Source organism: Rattus norvegicus, chromosome 8 (genome assembly GCF_036323735.1).
Source record: "Rattus norvegicus strain BN/NHsdMcwi chromosome 8, GRCr8, whole genome shotgun sequence".
Taxonomy (NCBI): Eukaryota; Metazoa; Chordata; class Mammalia; order Rodentia; family Muridae; genus Rattus; species Rattus norvegicus.
The window spans coordinates 25888468-25908208 of NC_086026.1; the positions used below are offsets into that span (position 1 = coordinate 25888468).

At 39.3% G+C, this 19741-nt stretch overlaps 1 protein-coding gene across 1 annotated transcript in view; it reads left to right on the forward strand.

Annotated features, from left to right (window-relative positions):
* The window catches only part of Zfp317 (zinc finger protein 317), a 37579-nt gene extending 20790 nt beyond the window's left edge, over positions 1 to 16789 (forward strand). Inside the window, 3 exon segments of the mRNA NM_001134634.2 lie at positions 458 to 553; positions 2334 to 2416; positions 13844 to 16789. Of these exon segments, the coding sequence (NP_001128106.2) occupies positions 458 to 553; positions 2334 to 2416; positions 13844 to 15196 (1532 nt within the window). The 3' untranslated portion in view covers positions 15197 to 16789.
* The last annotated feature ends 2952 nt before the right edge of the window (positions 16790 to 19741 follow it).

Consider the following 19741-nt stretch of genomic DNA (forward strand, 5'->3'; position numbering starts at 1 on the left):
CACACACACACACACACACACACACACACACACACACACACACACACAGTGGGAGGAAGGGAGGGAGGGAGGGAGAGATTTATTAAAGTTAACTTTGAAAATAAAATAAGAAAAATTAATTTATTTCTAAAAGTTTTCATTTTTGTTTTTGGGGTGTAGCTCAGTAGTAGAGTGCTTTTCTAGATAGTACAAGGTCTTGGTTTTCATTCCTAGCACTTACCATAAAAAAGGCCATATTCTTTTGGATGGCAAAATGTATGAGTCTTTGTGGTTTTCTTTTTTTAACGAGAGACTTTTATTGTGTTCCTTAAAAAAGTGGCACCATCATTTTGTTGCTTCTAAGTCAGCCTTATCCATATACAGATAACCCTGAAGACCAAATTGTTGACCACAGTCTAATGGAAGGCTTGTTCATCTGCATGGTCCTCTTTCAACATGTGTCTTTCCCCGTGAGTAGGTTTTCAGGTTGGCAAACCCCGCCTCATCTCACACCTAGAGCAAGAAGAGGAGCTGAGAATGGAGGAGAGAGGCATTCAGCAGTGTCCTTCTCCAGGTGAGTGAGCACCGGTACCAAGGTGTAATTTTGGCTGTTAGTTCCTTTTCAATGATTTGAGAGGGGTTACGCATTGCTGCTTTCCTGTTTCTTTTACAAAATTACCTTGATGTGTATTTTTATCGGTTTAGGAACTCACCACCATCATCCTAGTGTATGTTGTGTCATAACATAACATGTTGCATTTGTATAGTAGGTAGAAAGTAACTTAGGAGAAAAAGAGTTTATTTAGTCACAGTTTCAAGCTAAAGTCCATCATGGCAGGAAGGACCTGGTGACAGGAAGGTGAAGGGACTGATAACTTGGTGTGTGCCTTCCTGATGTAAAGAGAGATATAAAAATGTACTCAGCACATTGCCCTTTATATTTAGTATGTGCCCCCATCTCCACCTAGTCCATGGGATGTTGCAGCCCACATTTAGGCTGGGTTTTCTGGGTCTGGAATGATCTTTGTAGGGGTGAAATGACATGGTTTCAGCCCCTGGAAGAGGTCCCATGGGACATAGGGCTCCACTAGTATTGAGTATCATGTATCAATGGCTTCACTGGGTGTAAGGCTTGTTTGTATAACAATGTACTTATTTTCACATTCATTCAAGGAGTGTCCTCTCTGTTATCCTTAATGACTCCATGATGATCAGAGACAACTGGAGTCCAGGAGACAAAGGTGTGGCTAATGTCTCAGCAATGTGTTAAATTTTGGGTCCTTTAGGACAGCCCTCAAGGCTATGGGAAAGAGTTCTAAATACATGAGGTCGAAAATACCTAATTTCTCAGCTATTCAAAAATTAGAATGCAATATGAATTATATGAGGGGCTTCATGAATCTAAAGGAACAAAGGCAGCTATAGTATGAGCCAGCTTGTCAGAAAGATACAAAGGTTATCCTAGGACAGCAAGGTTAGGCCCAGGTGTGATATACATAGTAATTTCAGGGCAGGGTCCCACCCATCTAGCTTACCATCAGTGCTTAACAAAGGCAAACTGATCTCAAATTCTTTTGCAATGTCTAGGAAAAAAAAGTGTGCTTGCTGTTTTCTAAGAATCAAAGGGCTGGGTTCTTGGGATGCTGATTCGTAAGGTAATCAAAAGGAAAACCTGGAGTAAATGACTGGGTTAATGTATAAAATAAAAGACCGGATCTGTATTCTGTAGGGAATGAGCTATCCAGAGAACTTTTTACTATAGAGAGAACTGACACACACACACACACAAGCAAGCAGAAGGGATGGATGGAAAGATCTCTTAAGATAGCAAGGAAGCAGAATATAAACAGAAATCTCCAGAGAACACAGAAGAGTAGACTGGAAAAGCTGTATCAAGCCGAACACAGGTTGCCAGCATGGATCCACGATTTGACCTCTCACAGACAGCCCTTGTATCAGAACCCTTCAAGCTGAGGCTTGTCCTTAGCACCTCATAGTAGGTCCCACCCCTTCAAAGGTTCTACCACATCAGTGTCACTATGCCATGTACTAACTCATTAACATGTGGATTCTAGAATAAATACCTTCAGAACATTAATATGGAAGTATATCTGATAACAAGAACTAGGAAAGGAAGTGTTCTTTGCCTTTTTATCTATCTATTGTTTTAAAACCTTTTAATCACTAGATTTCATCTCTGTGTTCCTTTAGCTCTAAATTTAATATTTACCATCATTTTATTTATTTGTATGTTCTTCCTTGTATATCATGAGAATTTACAAAAAAATTTACTTTTCATTCCCATCATCTTACTTTCTTTTGAGTGTGTCAAATTTTCCAGTTTTTTCTTTCAGATTGGGAAACTACATCTAAGATCAAATGGTCCATTCTTATGGAAGATATTTTTGGGAAGGAAGCATCTGATGGTGTAAGATTGGTAAGATTTCCTTACTCTAAATCAGTGTCAGTCTTCTACACTGGAGAAACTCAATGCAGCCACTAGTCAGCTCACTCAAAGGATCAGTCACGTGACTTACTCTAGAAGAAACAGGACTTCCATAAGTGCTAAGTTACAGTTGTTCCTTGGTATCTGCATTCCAATGAGCTGCACTCAGTGAACTTCCTGTTGATACCAAAATCTAAGGGTGCTTAGTTTCTTTGTATAAAATGCCACTTTGTATCATCTGCATAGAACCTATACATATCTTCCTATATGCACTGCATTCTCTTTATGTTGCCCATAATTCATAATATAGTATGGTATATAAAATGTGTATATAGCTTTACTATTGTATTGTGTTGATAATAATGACAAAAGATTACATCTGTTTGGCATCTCTATTTCTGCCTTGAAATTCTTTGTGAATGAGATTATTGAATTTTTTTTATTGGCTAGTTTATGTATTTACCTTTCAAATGTTATCCCCTTTCTCTACTCCCGCCTCTCCCATACCCTCTCCCCCTGCTTCTGTGAGGCTACTCCCCCTCTTACCAACGCATTCCCACCTCAACACCCTGCATTCCCCTACACCAGGGAAATGAGCTTTCACAGGACCCAGGGCCTCTCCTCCTATTGATACCAGACAATGCCATCCTCTGCTACATATGCCACTGAAGCATTGGGTCGCCCCCATGTATATTCTTTGGTTGGAGTTAGTCCCTGGGAACTCTAGGGGTTTGCAAACCTCTTTAGCTCCTTCAGTCCTTTCTCTAACTTCTCCATTGGGATCCCCATGCTCAGTCTGATGGTTAGCTGCAAGCATCTTAATCTGTATCAGTAAGGCTCTGGCAGAGCCTCCCAGGAGACATCCATATCAGGTTCTTGTCAGCAAACACTACTTGGCATCAGCAATAGTGACTGGGTTTAGTGGCATGATATGGATCAATCCCCATGTGGGGACAGTCTCTAGATGGCCTTTTCTTCAGTCCCTGATCCACTCTTTGGCCCTGTATCTCCTCCTGTTAAGTATTTTGTTCCCACTTTTAAGAAAGACGAAAGCGTCCACATTTTGGTCTTCCTTCTTGAGCTTCATGTGGTCTGTAAATTGTATCTTGTGTATTCTGAGTTTTGGGCTTATATCCACTTATTGGTAGTGCATACCATGTGTGTTTTTTTATGACTGGGTTACCTCACTCAGAATTATATTTTCTAGTTCGAATTCATTTGCCTAAGAATTTCATGAAGTCATTGTTTTTAATAGCTAAGTAGTACTCCATTGTGTAAATATACCATATTTTCTGTATCCATTCCTCTGTTGAAGAACATCTAGGTTCTTCCAGCTTCTGGCTATCATAAACAAGGCTGCTATGAGCATAGTGGAGCATGTGTTGTTGTTATATGTTGGAGCATCTTTTGGGTATATGCCCAGGAATAGTGTAGCTGGGTCTGATAGAATTCTGCACTAAACCCATCTATCTGGTCTTAGGCTTTTTTTGGTTGTGAGACTCAATGACTGCTTCTATTTTTTATCTGTTTAGATGGTTTATCTGATCCTGATTTAACTTTTGTACCTGGTATCTATAAAATTGTCTGTTTTATTCACATTTTCCAATTTTGTTGAGTATAGGCTTTTGTTATAGGATCTGATAATTTTCTGAATTTCCTCATTTTCTGTATCTGTGTTTCCCTTTTCATTTCTGATTTTGTTAATTTGGATACTGTTTCTCTGCCCTCTGGTTAGTCTGTCTAAGGGTTTTTCTAAACTGTTGAATAAGCTGGTTTTCTTGATTCTTTGTATAGTTCCTTTTGTTTCTACTTGGCTGATTTCAGTTATGAGTTTGATTATTTCCTACTGTCTACTCCTCTTGTGTGTATTTGCTTCTTTTTCTTCTAGAGCTTTCAGGTGTGCTGTCAAGCTGCTAGTGTATGCTCTCTCCTATTTCTTTTTGGAGGCAATCAGAGCTATGAATTTTCCTCTTAACACTGCTTTCTTCGTATCCCATAAGTTTTGGTATGTTGTGCCTTTATTTTCATTAAATTCTAAAAAGTCTTTTAATTTCTTTCTTTATTTCTTCATTGACCAAATTGTCATTGAGTATAGCATTGTTCAGCTTCCATATGTATATGGGCTTTCTGACGTTGTTGTTGTAATTGAATACCAACCTTAGTCCTTGGTGATCTGACAGGATGCATGGGATTATTTCAGTCTCCTTTTTCTATTGAGGCCTGTTTTGTGACCATTTATATGGTCAGTTTTGCAGAAGGTACCATGAGGTGCAGAAAAGAAGGTGTATCCTTTTTTTTTCATGATAAAATGTTCTATAGATATCTGTTCAATGCATTTTGTTCATAACTTCTATTAGTTGCTCTGTGTCTATGTTTAGTTTCAGTTTCCATGATCTCTCCATTCTTAGAATGATGTGTTGAAGTCTCCCACTATTATTGTGTGTGATGCAATGTGTGCTTTGAGCTTTAATGAAGTTTCTTATATGAATGTGGGCACCCTTGCATTTGGAGCATAAATGTTCTGAATTTAGTGCTCATTTTGGTAGATTTTTTTTCCCTTGATGAACACAAAAGTTGGTTTTATTCGATATTAGAATGACTACTCCAGCTTGTTTCTTGGGATCATTTTCTTAGAAAATTGTTTTCCAGGCTTTTACTTTGAGGTAGTGTCGGTCTTTGTAACTGAGGTGTGTTTCTTGTATTCAGCAAAATCCTGGGTTCTGGTTATGTATCCAGTCTGTTACTCTATGGTTTTGTTGTTGTTGTTGTTGTTGTTGTTTTCTTCTTTTTTTTTTTATGGGGAAATTGAGTCTATTGACGTTAAGAGATATATAAAGGAATAGAGATTGTTGCGTCCTGTTATTTTTGTTGTTAGAGGTGGAGTTGTGTTTGTATGCTTTCTTCTTCTGGGTTAGTTGAAAGAAGATTACTTTCTTGCTTTTTCTAGGGTGTAGTCCCCTTCTTCTGTTGGAGTTTTCCATCCATTATCCTTTGTAGGAATGGATTTGTGGAAAGATATTGTGTAAGTTTAGTTTTGTCATGGAATATCTTGGTTTCTCCAGCTGTATTGATTAAAGGTTTTGCTGGATTTATAACCTAGGCTGGCATTTATGTTCTCTTAGGGTCTGTATGACATCTTCCCAACATCTTCTAGTTTTCTTAGTCTCTGGTGAGAAGTGTAGTGTAATTCTGATAGGTCTGCCTTTATATATTAATTGACCTTTTTCACTTACTGCTTTTAATATTCTTTCTTTGTTCATTTGGTGCTTGACTATTATGTGATGGGAGGAATTTCTGTTCTGGTCCAATCTACTTGGAGTTCTGTAGGCTTCTTATATGTTTATGGGCATCTCTTTCTTTAGGTTGGGAAAGTTTTCTTCTCTCAATTTGTTGAAGATGTTTACTGTTTTGGGTTAGGAGCTCTAGCTTTCTGTATTTTGACTATTGAGTCAATGTTTTCTATGGTATCTTCACCCACTGAAATTCTTTCTTCAATGTCCAGTATTCCATAGGTGACTCTTGCATCTATGACTCCTGATCCCTTTTCTAGGTTTTCTATCTCCAGGTTTGTCTCTCTTTGTAATTTCTTTTTTTTTTATTTATTTAATTATTTATTTTTATTAACTTGAGTATTTCTTATATACATTTCGAGTGTTATTCCCTTTCCCGGTTTCCAGGCAAACATCCCCCTCCCCGCCTCCCCTTCCTTATGGGTGTTCCCCTCCCAACCCTCCCCCCATTGCCGCCCTCCCCCCAACAGTCTAGTTCACTGGGGGTTCAGTCTTAGCAGGACCCAGGGCTTCCCCTTCCACTGGTGCTCTTACTAGGATATTCATTGCTATTTATGAGGTCAGAGTCCAGGGTCAGTCCATGTATAGTCTTTAGGTATTGGCTTAGTCCCTGGAAGCTCTGGTTGCTTGGCATTGTTGTACATATGGGGTCTCGAGCCCCTTCAAGCTCTTCCAGTTCTTTCTCTGGTTCCTTCAACGGGGGTCCTATTCTCAGTTCAGTGGTTTGCTGCTGGCATTCGCCTCTGTATTTGCTGTATTCTGGCTGTGTCTCTCAGGAGCGATCTACATCCGGCTCCTGTTGGTCTACACTTCTTTGCTTCATCCATCTTGTCTAATTGGGTGGCTGTATATGTATGGGCCACATGTGGGGCAGGCTCTGAATGGGTGTTCCTTCAGTCTCTGTTTTAATCTTTGCCTCTCTCTTCCCTGCCAAGGGTATTCTTGTTCCCCTTTTAAAGAAGGAGTGAAGCATTCACATTTTGATCATCCGTGTTGAGTTTCATTTGTTCTAGGCATCTAGGGTAATTCAAGCATTTGGGCTAATAGCCACTTATCAATGAGTGCATACCATGTATGTCTTTCTGTGATTGGGTTAGCTCACTCAGGATGATATTTTCCAGTTCCAACCATTTGCCTACGAATTTCATAAAGCCGTTGTTTTTGATAGCTGAGTAATATTCCATTGTGTAGATGTACCACATTTTCTGTATCCATTCCTCTATTGAAGGGCATCTGGGTTCTTTCCAGCTTCTGGCTATTATAAATAAGCCTGCGATGAACATAGTGGAGTACGTGTCTTTTTTATATGTTGGGGCATCTTTTGGATATATGCCCAAGAGAGGTATAGCTGGATCCTCAGGCAGTTCAATGTCCAATTTTCTGAGGATCCTCCAGACTGATTTCCAGAATGTTTGTACCAGTTTGCAATCCCACCAACAATGGAGGAGTGTTCCTCTTTCTCCACATCCTCGCCAGCATCTGCTGTCATCTGAGTTTTTGATCTTAGCCATTCTCACTGGTGTGAGGTGAAATCTCAGGGTTGTTTCGGTTTGCATTTCCCTTATGACTAAAGATGTTGAACATGTCTTTAGGAGTTTCTCAGCCATTCGGCATTCCTCAGCTGTGAATTCTTTGTTTAGCTCTGAACCCCATTTTTAATAGGGTTATTTGTCTCCCTGCGGTCTAACTTCTTGAGTTCTTTGTATATTTTGGATATAAGGCCTCTATCTGTTGTAGGATTGGTAAAGATCTTTTCCCAATCTGTTGGTTGCCGATTTGTCCTAAGCACAGGGTCCTTTGCCTTACAGAAGCTTTGCAGTTTTATGAGATCCCATTTGTCGATTCTTGATCTTAGAGCATAAGCCATTGGTGTTTTGTTCAGGAAATTTTTTCCAGTGCCCATGTGTTCCAGATGCTTCCCTAGTTTTTCTTCTGTTAGTTTGAGTGTGTCTGGTTTGATGTGGAGATCCTTGATCCACTTGGACTTAAGCTTTGTACAGGGTGATAAGCATGGATCGATCTGCATTCTTCTACATGTTGCCCTCCAGTTGAACCAGCACCATTTGCTGAAAACGGTATCTTTTTTCCATTGGATGGTTTTGGCTCCTTTGTCAAAAATAAAGTGACCATATGTGTGTGGGTTCATTTCTGGGTCTTCAATTCTATTCCATTGGTCTATCTGTCTGTCTCTGTACCAATACCATGCAGTTTTTATCACTATTGCTCTGTAATACTGCTTGAGTTCAGGGATAGTGATTCCCCCTGAAGTCCTTTTATTGTTGAGGATAGTTTTAGCTATCCTGGGTTTTTTGTTATTCCAGATGAATTTGCAAATTGTTCTGTCTAACTCTTTGAAGAATTGGATTGGTATTTTGATGGGGATCGCATTGAATCTGTAGATCGCTTTTGGTAAAATGGCCATTTTTTCTATATTAATCCTGCCAATCCATGAGCATGGGAGATCTTTCCATCTTCTGAGGTCTTCTTCAATTTCTTTCTTCAGAGTCTTGAAGTTCTTATTGTAGAGATCTTTTACTTGCTTGGTTAAAGTCACACCGAGGTACTTTATATTATTTGGGTCTATTATGAAGGGTGTCGTTTCCCTAATTTCTTTCTCGGCTTATTTCTCTTTTGTGTAGAGGAAGGCTACTGATTTATTTGAGTTAATTTTATACCCAGCCACTTTGCTGAAGTTGTTTATCAGCTTTAGTAGTTCTCTGGTGGAACTTTTGGGATCACTTAAATATACTATCATATCATCTGCAAATAGTGATATTTTGACTTCTTCTTTTCCGATCTGTATCCCCTTGACCTCCTTTTGTTGTCTGATTGCTCTGGCTAGAACTTCAAGAACTATATTGAATAAGTAGGGAGAGAGTGGGCAGCCTTGTCTAGTCCCTGATTTTAGTGGGATTGCTGCAAGTTTCTCTCCATTTAGTTTAATGTTAGCAACTGGTTTGCTGTATATGGCTTTTACTATGTTTAGGTATGGGCCTTGAATTCCTATTCTTTCCAGGACTTTTATCATGAAGGGGTGTTGAATTTTGTCAAATGCTTTCTCAGCATCTAATGAAATGATCATGTGGCTTTGTTCTTTCACTTTGTTTATATAATGGATCACGTTGATGGTTTTCCGTATATTAAACCATCCCTGCACGCCTGGGATGAAGCCTACTTGATCATGGTGGATGATTGTTTTGATGTGCTCTTGAATTCGGTTTGCCAGAATTTTATTGAGTATTTTTGCGTCGATATTCATAAAGGAAATTGGTCTGAAGTTCTCTTTCTTTGTTGGGTCTTTGTGTGGTTAGGTATAAGAGTAATTGTGGCTTTATAGAAGGAATTCGGTAGTGCTCCATCTGTTTCACTTTTGTGGAATAGTTTGGATAATATTGGTATGAGGTCTTCTATGAAGGTCTGATAGAATTCTGAACTAAACCCGTCTGGACCTGGGCTCTTTTTGGTTGGGAGACCTTTAATGACTGCTTCTATTTCCTTAGGAGTTATGGGGTTGTTTAACTGGTTTATCTGTTCCTGATTTAACTTCGGTACCTGGTATCTGTCTAGGAAATTGTCCATTTCCTGTAGATTTTCAAGTTTTGTTGAATATAGGTTTTTATAGTAAGATCTGATCATTTTTTGAATTTCCTCTGAATCTGTAGTTATGTCTCCCTTTTCATTTCTGATTTTGTTAATTTGGACACACTCTCTGTGTCCTCTCGTTAGTCTGGCTAAGGGTTTATCTATCTTGTTGATTTTCTCAAAGAACCAACTTTTGGTTCTGTTGATTCTTTCTATGGTCCTTTTTGTTTCTACTTGGTTGATTTCAGCTCTGAGTTTGATTATTTCCTGCCTTCTACTCCTCCTGGGTGTATTTGCTTCTTTTTGCTCTAGAGCTTTTAGGTGTGCTGTCAAGCTGCTGACATATGCTCTTTCCTGTTTCTTTCTGCAGGCACTCAGCGCTATGAGTTTTCCTCTTAGCACAGCTTTCATTGTGTCCCATAAGTTTGGGTATGTTGTACCTTCATTTTCATTACATTCTAAAAAGTTTTTAATTTCTTTCTTTATTTCTTCCTTGACTAGGTTATCATTGGGTAGAGCATTGTTCAATTTTACGTATATGTGGGCATTCTTCCCTTATTGTTATTGAAGACCAGTTTTAGGCCGTGGTGGTCTGATAGCACGCATGGGATTATTTCTATCTTTCTGTACCTGTTGAGGCCCGTTTTTTGACCAACTATATGGTCAGTTTTGGAGAAAGTACCATGAGGAGCTGAGAAGAAGGTATATCCTTTTGCTTTAGGATAGAATGTTCTATAAATATCCGTTAAGTCCATTTGGCTCATGACTTCTCTTAGTCTGTCTACATCTCTGTTTAATTTCTGTTTCCATGATCTGTCCATTGATGAGAGTGGGGTGTTGAAATCTCCCACTATTATTGTGTGAGGTGCAATGTGTGTTTTGAGCTTTAGTAAGGTTTCTTTTACATATGTAGGTGCCCTTGTATTTGGGGCATAGATATTTAGGATTGAGACTTCATCTTGGTGGATTTTTCCTTTGATGAATATGAAGTGTCCTTCCTTATCTTTTTTGATGACTTTTAGTTGAAAATTGATTTTATTTGATATTAGAATGGCTACTCCAGCTTGCTTCTTCTGACCATTTGCTTGGAAAGTTGTTTTCCAGCCTTTCACTCTGAGGTAGTGTCTGTCTTTGTGTCTGAGGTGTGTTTCCTGTAGGCAGCAGAATGCAGGGTCCTCGTTGCGTATCCAGTTTGTTAATCTATGTCTTTTTATTGGGGAGTTGAGGCCATTGATGTTGAGAGATATTAAGGAATAGTGATTATTGCTTCCTGTTATATTCATATTTGGATGTGTGTTTATGTTTGTGTGCTCTTCTTCTCTTTGTTTTGTTGCCAAGACGATTAGTTTCTTGCTTCTTCTAGGGTATAGCTTGCCTCCTTATGTTGGGCTTTACCATTTATTATCCATTGTAGTGCTGGATTTGTAGAAAGATATTGTGTAAATTTGGTTTTGTCATGGAATATCTTGGTTCCTCCATCTATGTTAATTGAGAGTTTTGCAGGATACAGTAACCTGGGCTGGCATTTGTGTTCTCTTAGGGTCTGTATGACAGCAGTCCAGGATCTTCTGGCCTTCATAGTTTCTGGCGAAAAGTCTGGTGTGATTCTGATAGGTCTGCCTTATATGTTACTTGACCTTTTTCCCTTACTGCTTTTAATATTCTTTCTTTATTTTGTGCGTTTGGTGTTTTGACTATTATGTGACGGGAGGTGTTTCTTTTCTGGTCCAATCTATTTGGAGTTCTGTAGGCTTCTTGTATGCCTATGGGTATCTCTTTTTTTAGGTTAGGGAAGTTTTCTTCTATGATTTTGTTGAAGATATTTACTGGTCGTTTGAGCTGGGAGTCTTCACTCTCTTCTATACCTATTATCCTTAGGTTTGATCTTCTCATTGAGTCCTGGATTTCCTGTATGTTTTGGACCAGTAGCTTTTTCCACTTTACATTATCTTTGACAGTTGAGTCAATGATTTCTATGGAATCTTCTGCTCCCGAGATTCTCTCTTCCATCTCTTGTATTCTGTTGGTGAAGCTTGTATCTACAGCTCCTTGTCTCTTCTTTTCTTTTTCTATATCCAGGGTTGTTTCCATGTGTTCTTTCTTGATTGCTTCTATTTCCATTTTTAATTCCTTCTACTGTTTGATTGTGTTTTCCTGGAATTCTTTCAGGGATTTTTGCGATTCCTCTCTGTAGACTTCTACTTGTTTATTAATGTTTTCCTGTGTTTCTCTAAGGGAGTTCTTCACATCTTTCTTGAAGTCCTCCAGCATCATGATCAAATATGATTTTGAAACTAGATCTTGCTTTTCTGGTGTGTTTGGATATTCCATGTTTGTTTTGGTGGGAGAATTGGGCTCAGATGATGCCATGTAGTCTTGGTTGCTGTTGCTTGGATTCCTGCGCTTGCCTCTCGCCATCAGATTATCTCTAGTGTTACTTTGTTCTGCTTTTTCTGACAGTGGCTAGACTGTCCTATAAGCCTGTGTGCCAGGAGTGCTGTAGACCTGTTTTCCTGTTTTCTTTCAGCCAGTTATGGGGACAGAGTGTTCTGCTTTCGGGTGTGTAGTTTTTCCTCTCCACAGGTCTTCAGCTGTTCCTGTGGGCCTGTGTCTTGAGTTCACCAGGCAGGTCACTTGCAGCAGAAAAGTTGGTCTTACCTGTGGTCCTGAGGCTCAATTTTGCTCGAGGGGTGCTGCCCACGAGCTCTCTGCTGCGGCAGCAACCAGGAAGATCTGCGCCGCCCTTTCGGGGAGCTTCAGTGCACTAGGGTTCCAGATGGCGTTTGGTGTTTTTCTCTGGCGTCCGAGATGTGTGTGTAGAGTGCAGTCTCTTCTGGTTTCCCAGGCGTGTCTGCCTCTCTGAAGGTTTAGCTCTCCCTCCCACGGGATTTGGGTGCAGAGAACTGTTTATCCGGTCTGTTTCCTTCAGGTTCCGGTGGTGTCTCAGGCGCAGGGGTCCTGCTGCTCCTGGGCCCTCCCCTTCGGGAACCCAGAGGCCTTATACAGTTTCCTCTTGGGCCAGGGGTGTGGGCAGGGGTGGGCAGTGTTTGTGGTCTCTTCCGCTCTGCAGCCTCAGGAGTGCCCACCTGACCAGGTGGTGAGGTCTCTCTGTAATTTCTTTATTGTTTCTATTTCCACTTTAAATCCTGGATTGGTTGGTCTATTCCTTTACCTGTTGTGTTTTTCTCTAATTCTTTAAGGGATTTTTGTGTTTCCTCTTTAAGAACTTCTATTTGCTTACCTGTGTTCTCTTGTATTTCTTTAAGGGAATTATTTATGTCCTTCTTATCATCCTCTATTTTCATGATAAAGTGTGATTTTAAATCCACCTCTTTCTCTTCCAGTGCGTTGTGGTATCCGGGACTTGCTGTTGTGAGAGAACTGGGTTCTGATGATGCCAAGTAGCCTTGGTTTCTCTTGCTTAGGTTTTGTGCATACTCCTCACCATCTAGTTAGCTCTGGTGTTAGTTGGTGTTGCTGTCTCTAACTGGAGCTTTTCCCTCCTGTCAGCTTGTGATCTTAGGAGTGAGAGCACTCTTGGGAGACCAACCTTCTCAGGGTAGGTTTTGGGTATGGATGATTGTGGAACAGCCTTATCTCTGGACACAGATGGAGGCTGGAAGGATCCTGTCCCAGCCTGCTTTGCAGTTCCTGTGCCCTGTGTGCTCCTAGTGGGGTCCCTCTTTGGACAATTATTGTAGTGAAAGTGGGTCTCACCTGTAGGCTTAGAAGTGATAGCACTCCTGGGAGACCAGCTCTCTTGGGGCATGATTTGGGTAAGGAGGGCTGTAGGACAGGTTTAGCTCCAAGGTGCAGATGGAGACTGCTTCCATAAGATAGGACTATAGGCAAGCCTGTAGGACATTTTCTTAATTAGTGATTGATGGAGGGAGGTCATAGCCCATTGTAAATGGGACCATCCCTGGGTTGGTGTTCCTATAAGAAAGACTGAGGAAGCCAATAAGTAGAAGCCCTCCATGGCTTCTCCCACTAGTACCTGCCTCCAGGTTCTTACCCTGTTTGAGTTCCTGACATGACTTCCTTTAGTGATGAACTATGGATGTGGAAGTGTAAGCCAAATAATATTCCTTCCCATATCACTATTGCTCATGGTGTTTTATAGAGCAATGGCAGCCCAAACTCTGATATCATTGTTCCTACTTCATTTGAGCAACGTCAAAGCAAAGAGGAGGCTTGAAGTGGTTGTAGGCACTCACTTATAATACCAATTCAGAAGACTAAAGCGAAAGATTTGGAGCACCAGTCTAGCCTGGTTTATACAAGCTTTTGCCTAGTTTTAAAAAAAAAAAAGTAAAGGTAGAATATTGGCTGTAATGCTATAAGGATCCATTATAGCAATGTTTTTCTATTGGTGCTAATTTATTCAGAGCTAAGATTTAAAGAGGCTGGGGCTGTATACTAATGTTCAAGCCCATTGATGTATTTTTATCAAGCCTTTCTTTCAACCATCAGCACAAAAAAACCCATAAAATGAAATAAGGATTGTTATAAATGTCAAAGTTAGCTCTCATCTCTTAACCAACAGGAAGCATCTCATCTTTTGGAGAAATCATCTGACTTTACCCATTTATTTGAAGTCCTTAATATTGGTCGTCACCTTGCACAGCCAATAGGAATGCCCACAAGCAAGAGACCCTATCACCACCACACCTGTGGAGCTGCTTTCAAGAACAGGATTCACCTGACTCAGCACATAAGCATGTATGATGGGAGAAAAATGCATGAATGTCACCAGTGCCAGAAAGCCTTCACCACCAGTGCTTCTCTTACAAGGCACTGTAGAATTCACACTGGGGAGAAGCCTTATGAGTGCAGCAGCTGTGGCAAAGCCTTCAATGACCCATCAGCTCTAAGGAGCCACACAAGAACTCACCTCAAAGAAAAGCCCTTTGACTGTAGTCAGTGTGGTAATGCCTTCCGGACCCTCTCTGCTCTGAAGATACACATGCGAGTTCACACTGGTGAAAGACCCTACAAATGTGACGAGTGTGGCAAAGCCTATGGCAGGAGCTGCCACCTCATTGCCCACAAGCGAACACACACTGGAGAGAGGCCCTATGAGTGTCAGGACTGTGGAAAAGCCTTCCAGCACCCCTCCCACCTGAAGGAGCATGTTCGGAACCATACTGGGGAAAAGCCTTTTGAGTGTATACAGTGTGGCAAAGCCTTCCGATGGAAGTCCAACTTCAATTTGCATAAGAAGAACCACATGGTGGAAAAAACTTATGAGTGCAAAGACTGTGGAAAGTCCTTCAGTGATCTCCTATCAAGAAGGAAACACATGAGGAGTCACATTGTAAAGAAACCAGTCGAGTGTCATCAATGTGGGAAAACCTTTCGAAACCAGTCCATCCTAAAAACACACATGAACTCTCACACTGGGGAGAAACCTTATGGTTGTGATCTCTGTGGCAAAGCCTTCAGTGCTAGTTCCAACCTCACTGCACACAGGAAGATTCACACTCAAGAGAGACACTATGAATGTTCGTCCTGTGGGAAGGTCTTTGGTGATTACCTGTCACGAAGGAGGCACATGAGCATCCATCTTGTCAAGAAGCGTGTGGAATGTAGACAGTGTGGAAAAGCCTTTAGGAACCAATCTACCCTGAAGACACACATGAGAAGCCACACCGGTGAGAAGCCATATGAGTGTGACCATTGCGGAAAAGGTTTCAGCATAGGATCTAACCTTAATGTTCATCGGAGGATCCATACTGGGGAAAAGCCTTATGAATGTCTTGTTTGTGGAAAAGCCTTCAGTGACCATTCATCCCTTAGGAGTCATGTGAAAACCCACCGGGGGAGAAGCTCTTTGCACCATCTCTGTGGAAAAGGTTTCAGTGAATACTCAGATGCAGAGGAAACATGGCAAGTGTAAGTCGTCAAGAATCTTTCATGACCTCTCCATATACAGAACGCAAAAGATCAGTTTGTAGAAAGACTGAGAAGACCTAAGTTGGTATTCAGCAACTGGGATCTCTTGAGAACCTAGCAACTGTGAAAAATTTGTATTGAGTAGCAAGAAACTTTCAACATATATTGTGCTCTGAACTTAGGCAGAGAGTCTTCAGTGTGGACATTTAGTATTAAAGTCAGCAACACTTTGTGGGCACACCAGAGTGAATCCTATCATTCAGTGATTAGAGAAGTCTTTCCTCATCTCACCTTTGTTCCTCATGGGAGAAATCAGAGTTTTTTTAAAAAACAAAACAAAACAAACAAACAAACAAAAAAAACCCCTCAGAAATAACCTTGGAAAAGTACATTAAAAATAGGAAAGCAACCTGGCCATTTCTTTATTGATTTTGGCTCAGAAGACAAGAATGCTTCTTTCTTTTTAAAAAGAAAAATCTGGCAGAGGCAGTACATGGCACTCAAATTCTGTTTATAAAAATATTCTTTTAGGGCTTTAGTCAGTAGCATTGGATCTCAACCTGGAGCACTTTTGCTCTCCAGGGCAGTTGTGTCTGGGAAGATTTTGGTTTTAAGAATGGAGAGAGGTGCTACAGACGATCACAGATGCTATCAAATAGCCTATGATATATAGAAGTCTTCCTATGTGTACAACTGTAAAAGTACTGAGTTTGAGAACAGTCTCATTCATTCCTTGGGTACTGTGATTCCTGTGAACACTAACAGGAGAAAATTTTTACAGTTTTTTAAAAGAAAAACCATCGCATTGCAGTTCTCTCTGAAAATGTATGAAAACGTACACTGCTTATAACTTTATGAAAATAATTTTAGCCATAGTCCCCTTGTATGTGAATTTAATTAGAGTTGTATTTAAAAGTCATTTTTTGGTGATAACTGACTCCAGCTCTTTAGTTTTTTTGATCTTTTTATCTTTAGGATTATGGTTCTCTAAATAACTTTGTCCCCATCATAAATAATTAAATATAGTATTTTTTACTATAGCTTTGTAAATTATATCTTTATTTCACTTTAGTAACCTTAACATGACCACTGGCATATTTAGAATTGTGTAATGTTATGCACTGGGTAATATAGGTATTTTTAGGTACCTTTGTCATATGCATTGTGGTCAAAGCATGAAGCTTCCTAACAGATAGTACTTTTGGTTTTGCCTTTCTGTCCAAAAGACCTATAAGATTTCGCATATTCATTTAAACACCTTCTATAGCAGAAGAATAACAGTTTTATCTATAGTGCCACTATAAGAAATCTTTTTTAGTTTTTCATGCAACTCATATTCTCTACATGCCATGACCCCTGGATATTCACTCATCAACAGAGATACATGTGTGGTATTCTGAGAAAAAGCTCTTGGGGAAAAAATACCTGATTTTTGTTTTTTAATTCGTTGTGTGACCCTGAAGATGAAAACCACAGTCTAAAAAGAATAGAATAGAGAAGTCACAGTGACCCTAGTCTGTATTTTTGCTTCTGAAAGAGTTTACATTGGTATTCAATATTATATCTAGACTTTCTCTTCCCCGAGAAAATAATAAAATTGATTGCAAGTTTAAAATGGGACTGATATTGTTTTGTTTGTTTGTTTGCTTTATTGGCTGGAAGTGTTTCCTGCCCTGTTGGATGCTGGTCACAGCTGATACCCCTTTCTCTGAAAAGTTAATCACTGCTAAGTTTATGTACAGATTTAGTGGGTATTCTATTAGATACAGATTTTTAAGTCCTTTAATTCAAGTGTTGTGACTTTTCAAGATGATGTGTTATGCTTTTGACAACTGTATATAGATACACTCCAGGTTATGTAGGAGTACATCCAATAAACCTATCATTAGTCAAAATGAAAGTAATTCCGTCAGTAGATCCAGATTCCCTCCACAGTGCAGTGAGGTCATTCTATTTTTATTGTACATTCAGAAACATTAGAATCCTAATTAAACCTAGCAGGTATCACTTTTTCTAAAATCCCAAAGAAGCAAGTACTATCACATTTCCAGTTCACATGTGCAGCATCTGAGACAAGAAAACCTAAATCCAGCTTGCCAGCAAATACTTCTTGGACTTTAAACCCTTGTGTCTGGCTCTGTCATGAGTGCCTCTTTTATGACATTATTCTTTGATAACTAAAATTCAAAGTAGGGACTCAAAATTTTACTGAGCTGAGACTTTCTTTCTAGTTGTTGTCAAAGCATCCGAGGCATTTGTTTATTATGTATGACATAATAGCAAAAAAATAAAAACCTTAAACATTGAGGTGAGAATATCTATGGTGTTTAAGTAGCACAGTCAATGAGATTGGAAAATTGTTTTTTTAACGTTGAACAGAGGTGTGGTAACTGTATGTCTTACAAGCTGAAGAATAGAATTCCTAGCAGTTCAGAGTAAGTAGAGTACTATTCTTGGCAATTATTTAGCAGCCAAGGCATGGTCTGAACAGAGCAAGCTTGAATACCTTGGATTAGGCTTGTACCAGGAACTTGGTCTGGAAGACTGCCTGTTATTCTCAATGAGTCAAGGAAGTCAATGAAGGGTTTAGTTTTGGATTATAATTTAAGACTGTTTGGCCTAAACTTCAAGTGACATTGTCTTTTGTCATCATCTCTGAACAGCTGAGATTATATTGGGTTGGGGGATTTTGGATAGGAGTCTTGATAATTTTTCGTTTATATTTTTTCAAAGGATCATACTGGCTTCTAAGTTGATAAAATAAAAGGGAGCAGGGTACCACCAGAAACTTGTTATAAAGGCTTTCAGAACAGATTAGTGATAGGTGTGATGAGGAGTAAGAAACATTGGTCAATGGTTTCAGTTTCACTTGAGATAATAGTTCTCCGTTATTTCACAAGGTATGAAATTGCTGGATTCTGGCAATAAAATACCAAGATTTTCTTTTTTTTTTTCTTTTTGTAAAATTTAAGACCTATTTTATGAGTTTGAGTGTTTTCCTTTATGGATGTTTGTGTACCACGTGCATGCTTAGCCCATACTAGGCCAGAAAAGAATGTTTCCCTGAAATTGAATTACAGAAGATTGGGAGCTGTTCTAGGTTCCAAACCCAGATCATCTATCTGCAAGAGCCCAATAATATAACAGTTGTGTTCTCTCTACTTCTGCTAAGACATTTCTGTAGTGATGTTGTAAAAATACACAGTGTGTTTTAAAACATGTTTTATAAATACAGGAAATCTCAGTTCCAAAGAGTGCATCTGAATTCATCATTACATGAGCAAATCCATGGCATCACCCGGTCAAGAAATAATCACAAGAATCTCTTCTTAACACTTCCAATTAAAAGTTATGCTCAGTTCTTCTTAGTTTTCTTTAATGTTTGTATCATAAATGATATTTTGTCTCTTATTATATTTCCTTTGTGTATATGAGAATTAAATCTTTTTCTTAATTGTATAATATTTACTGTACACATTCATGTTTTAGTTGATTTTAACATTGCTTCTTTGGTGGTCTGCCATAAATAATACTCTGTTGAGATAACTTAAATCCCAACATTCTTCTTCACCTGCAGATTTTATTGTCTAGCTGTGTTAGCTAGTGCTGCTGGTAGCCAAGAGAATGTGAATCTTTGCTTAGGACTGAGACCTTTAATTTAATCCTCTCAATATACTCCACCTCTGATTCTTTCTTACTCCACTAAGAGTCTGGGAAACCTATGTAAGATATTTAATAGAAGGTCTCTCAGATACTAATCAAAAACTAGGTAGGTCTTGATGGACACCAGATGCCCATCAAGAAAGGAGTATTTATGCTGTTCCATAATATTGGTTACTTAACTTTTTGACCTTGCTAAATGGATAAGCAGCAGCAACAATTTTAATACATCCTAAGATGGGATGGAGGCTAGAAGATATCCGTTATTATGTCCACATGAATCTTTTGGGTTCAGAATATGAGCAGATATGAATGGGAACATAATGACAAAGAATCTGAGGAAAGGCATCCTAAGGGTTTATATCTGAAGATCTAGAATGTTAAATCTCTGCTGTGGGTAGTAGATACATATTCCTGGCTGACTTGCCTTTTCAGGAAACGGGGTTACCCAGAAGTCCTCAAGAAATAATTGTTTCAGCTTCAAAGTCTTTTGAAATAGGAAGAGGGCTTATTGTGCCTGCTGAATAATGTTATATGTGCCTTTCTTTATTTTGCTATTGCATACCAATTCCAGCTCTCTATGAATCTGCATTTGTTTCATTCTGTTGCAGGGATTAGAAAAGGTTTGCCTAACCATGTCAAAACTTGACTTTCCTTGCTGTTTTTAAAAACACCTGCGTCTATAATCCCCTTACCTTTTTCCAGTGCTAGAGATAGAACACAGGGCTGTGGGCATATGGGTAAGTACTGTACCCTCAAGTGACACCCCAGCTCAGACCTTCATTCATACGTCTTTGCCCTATATTTTGTTTTGGTATCTTAAGTCTTACCTTTTTTGGATCCCCCCACCAAAACAAAACAAACAAAAATAACCTTCATTTTAAGCAAT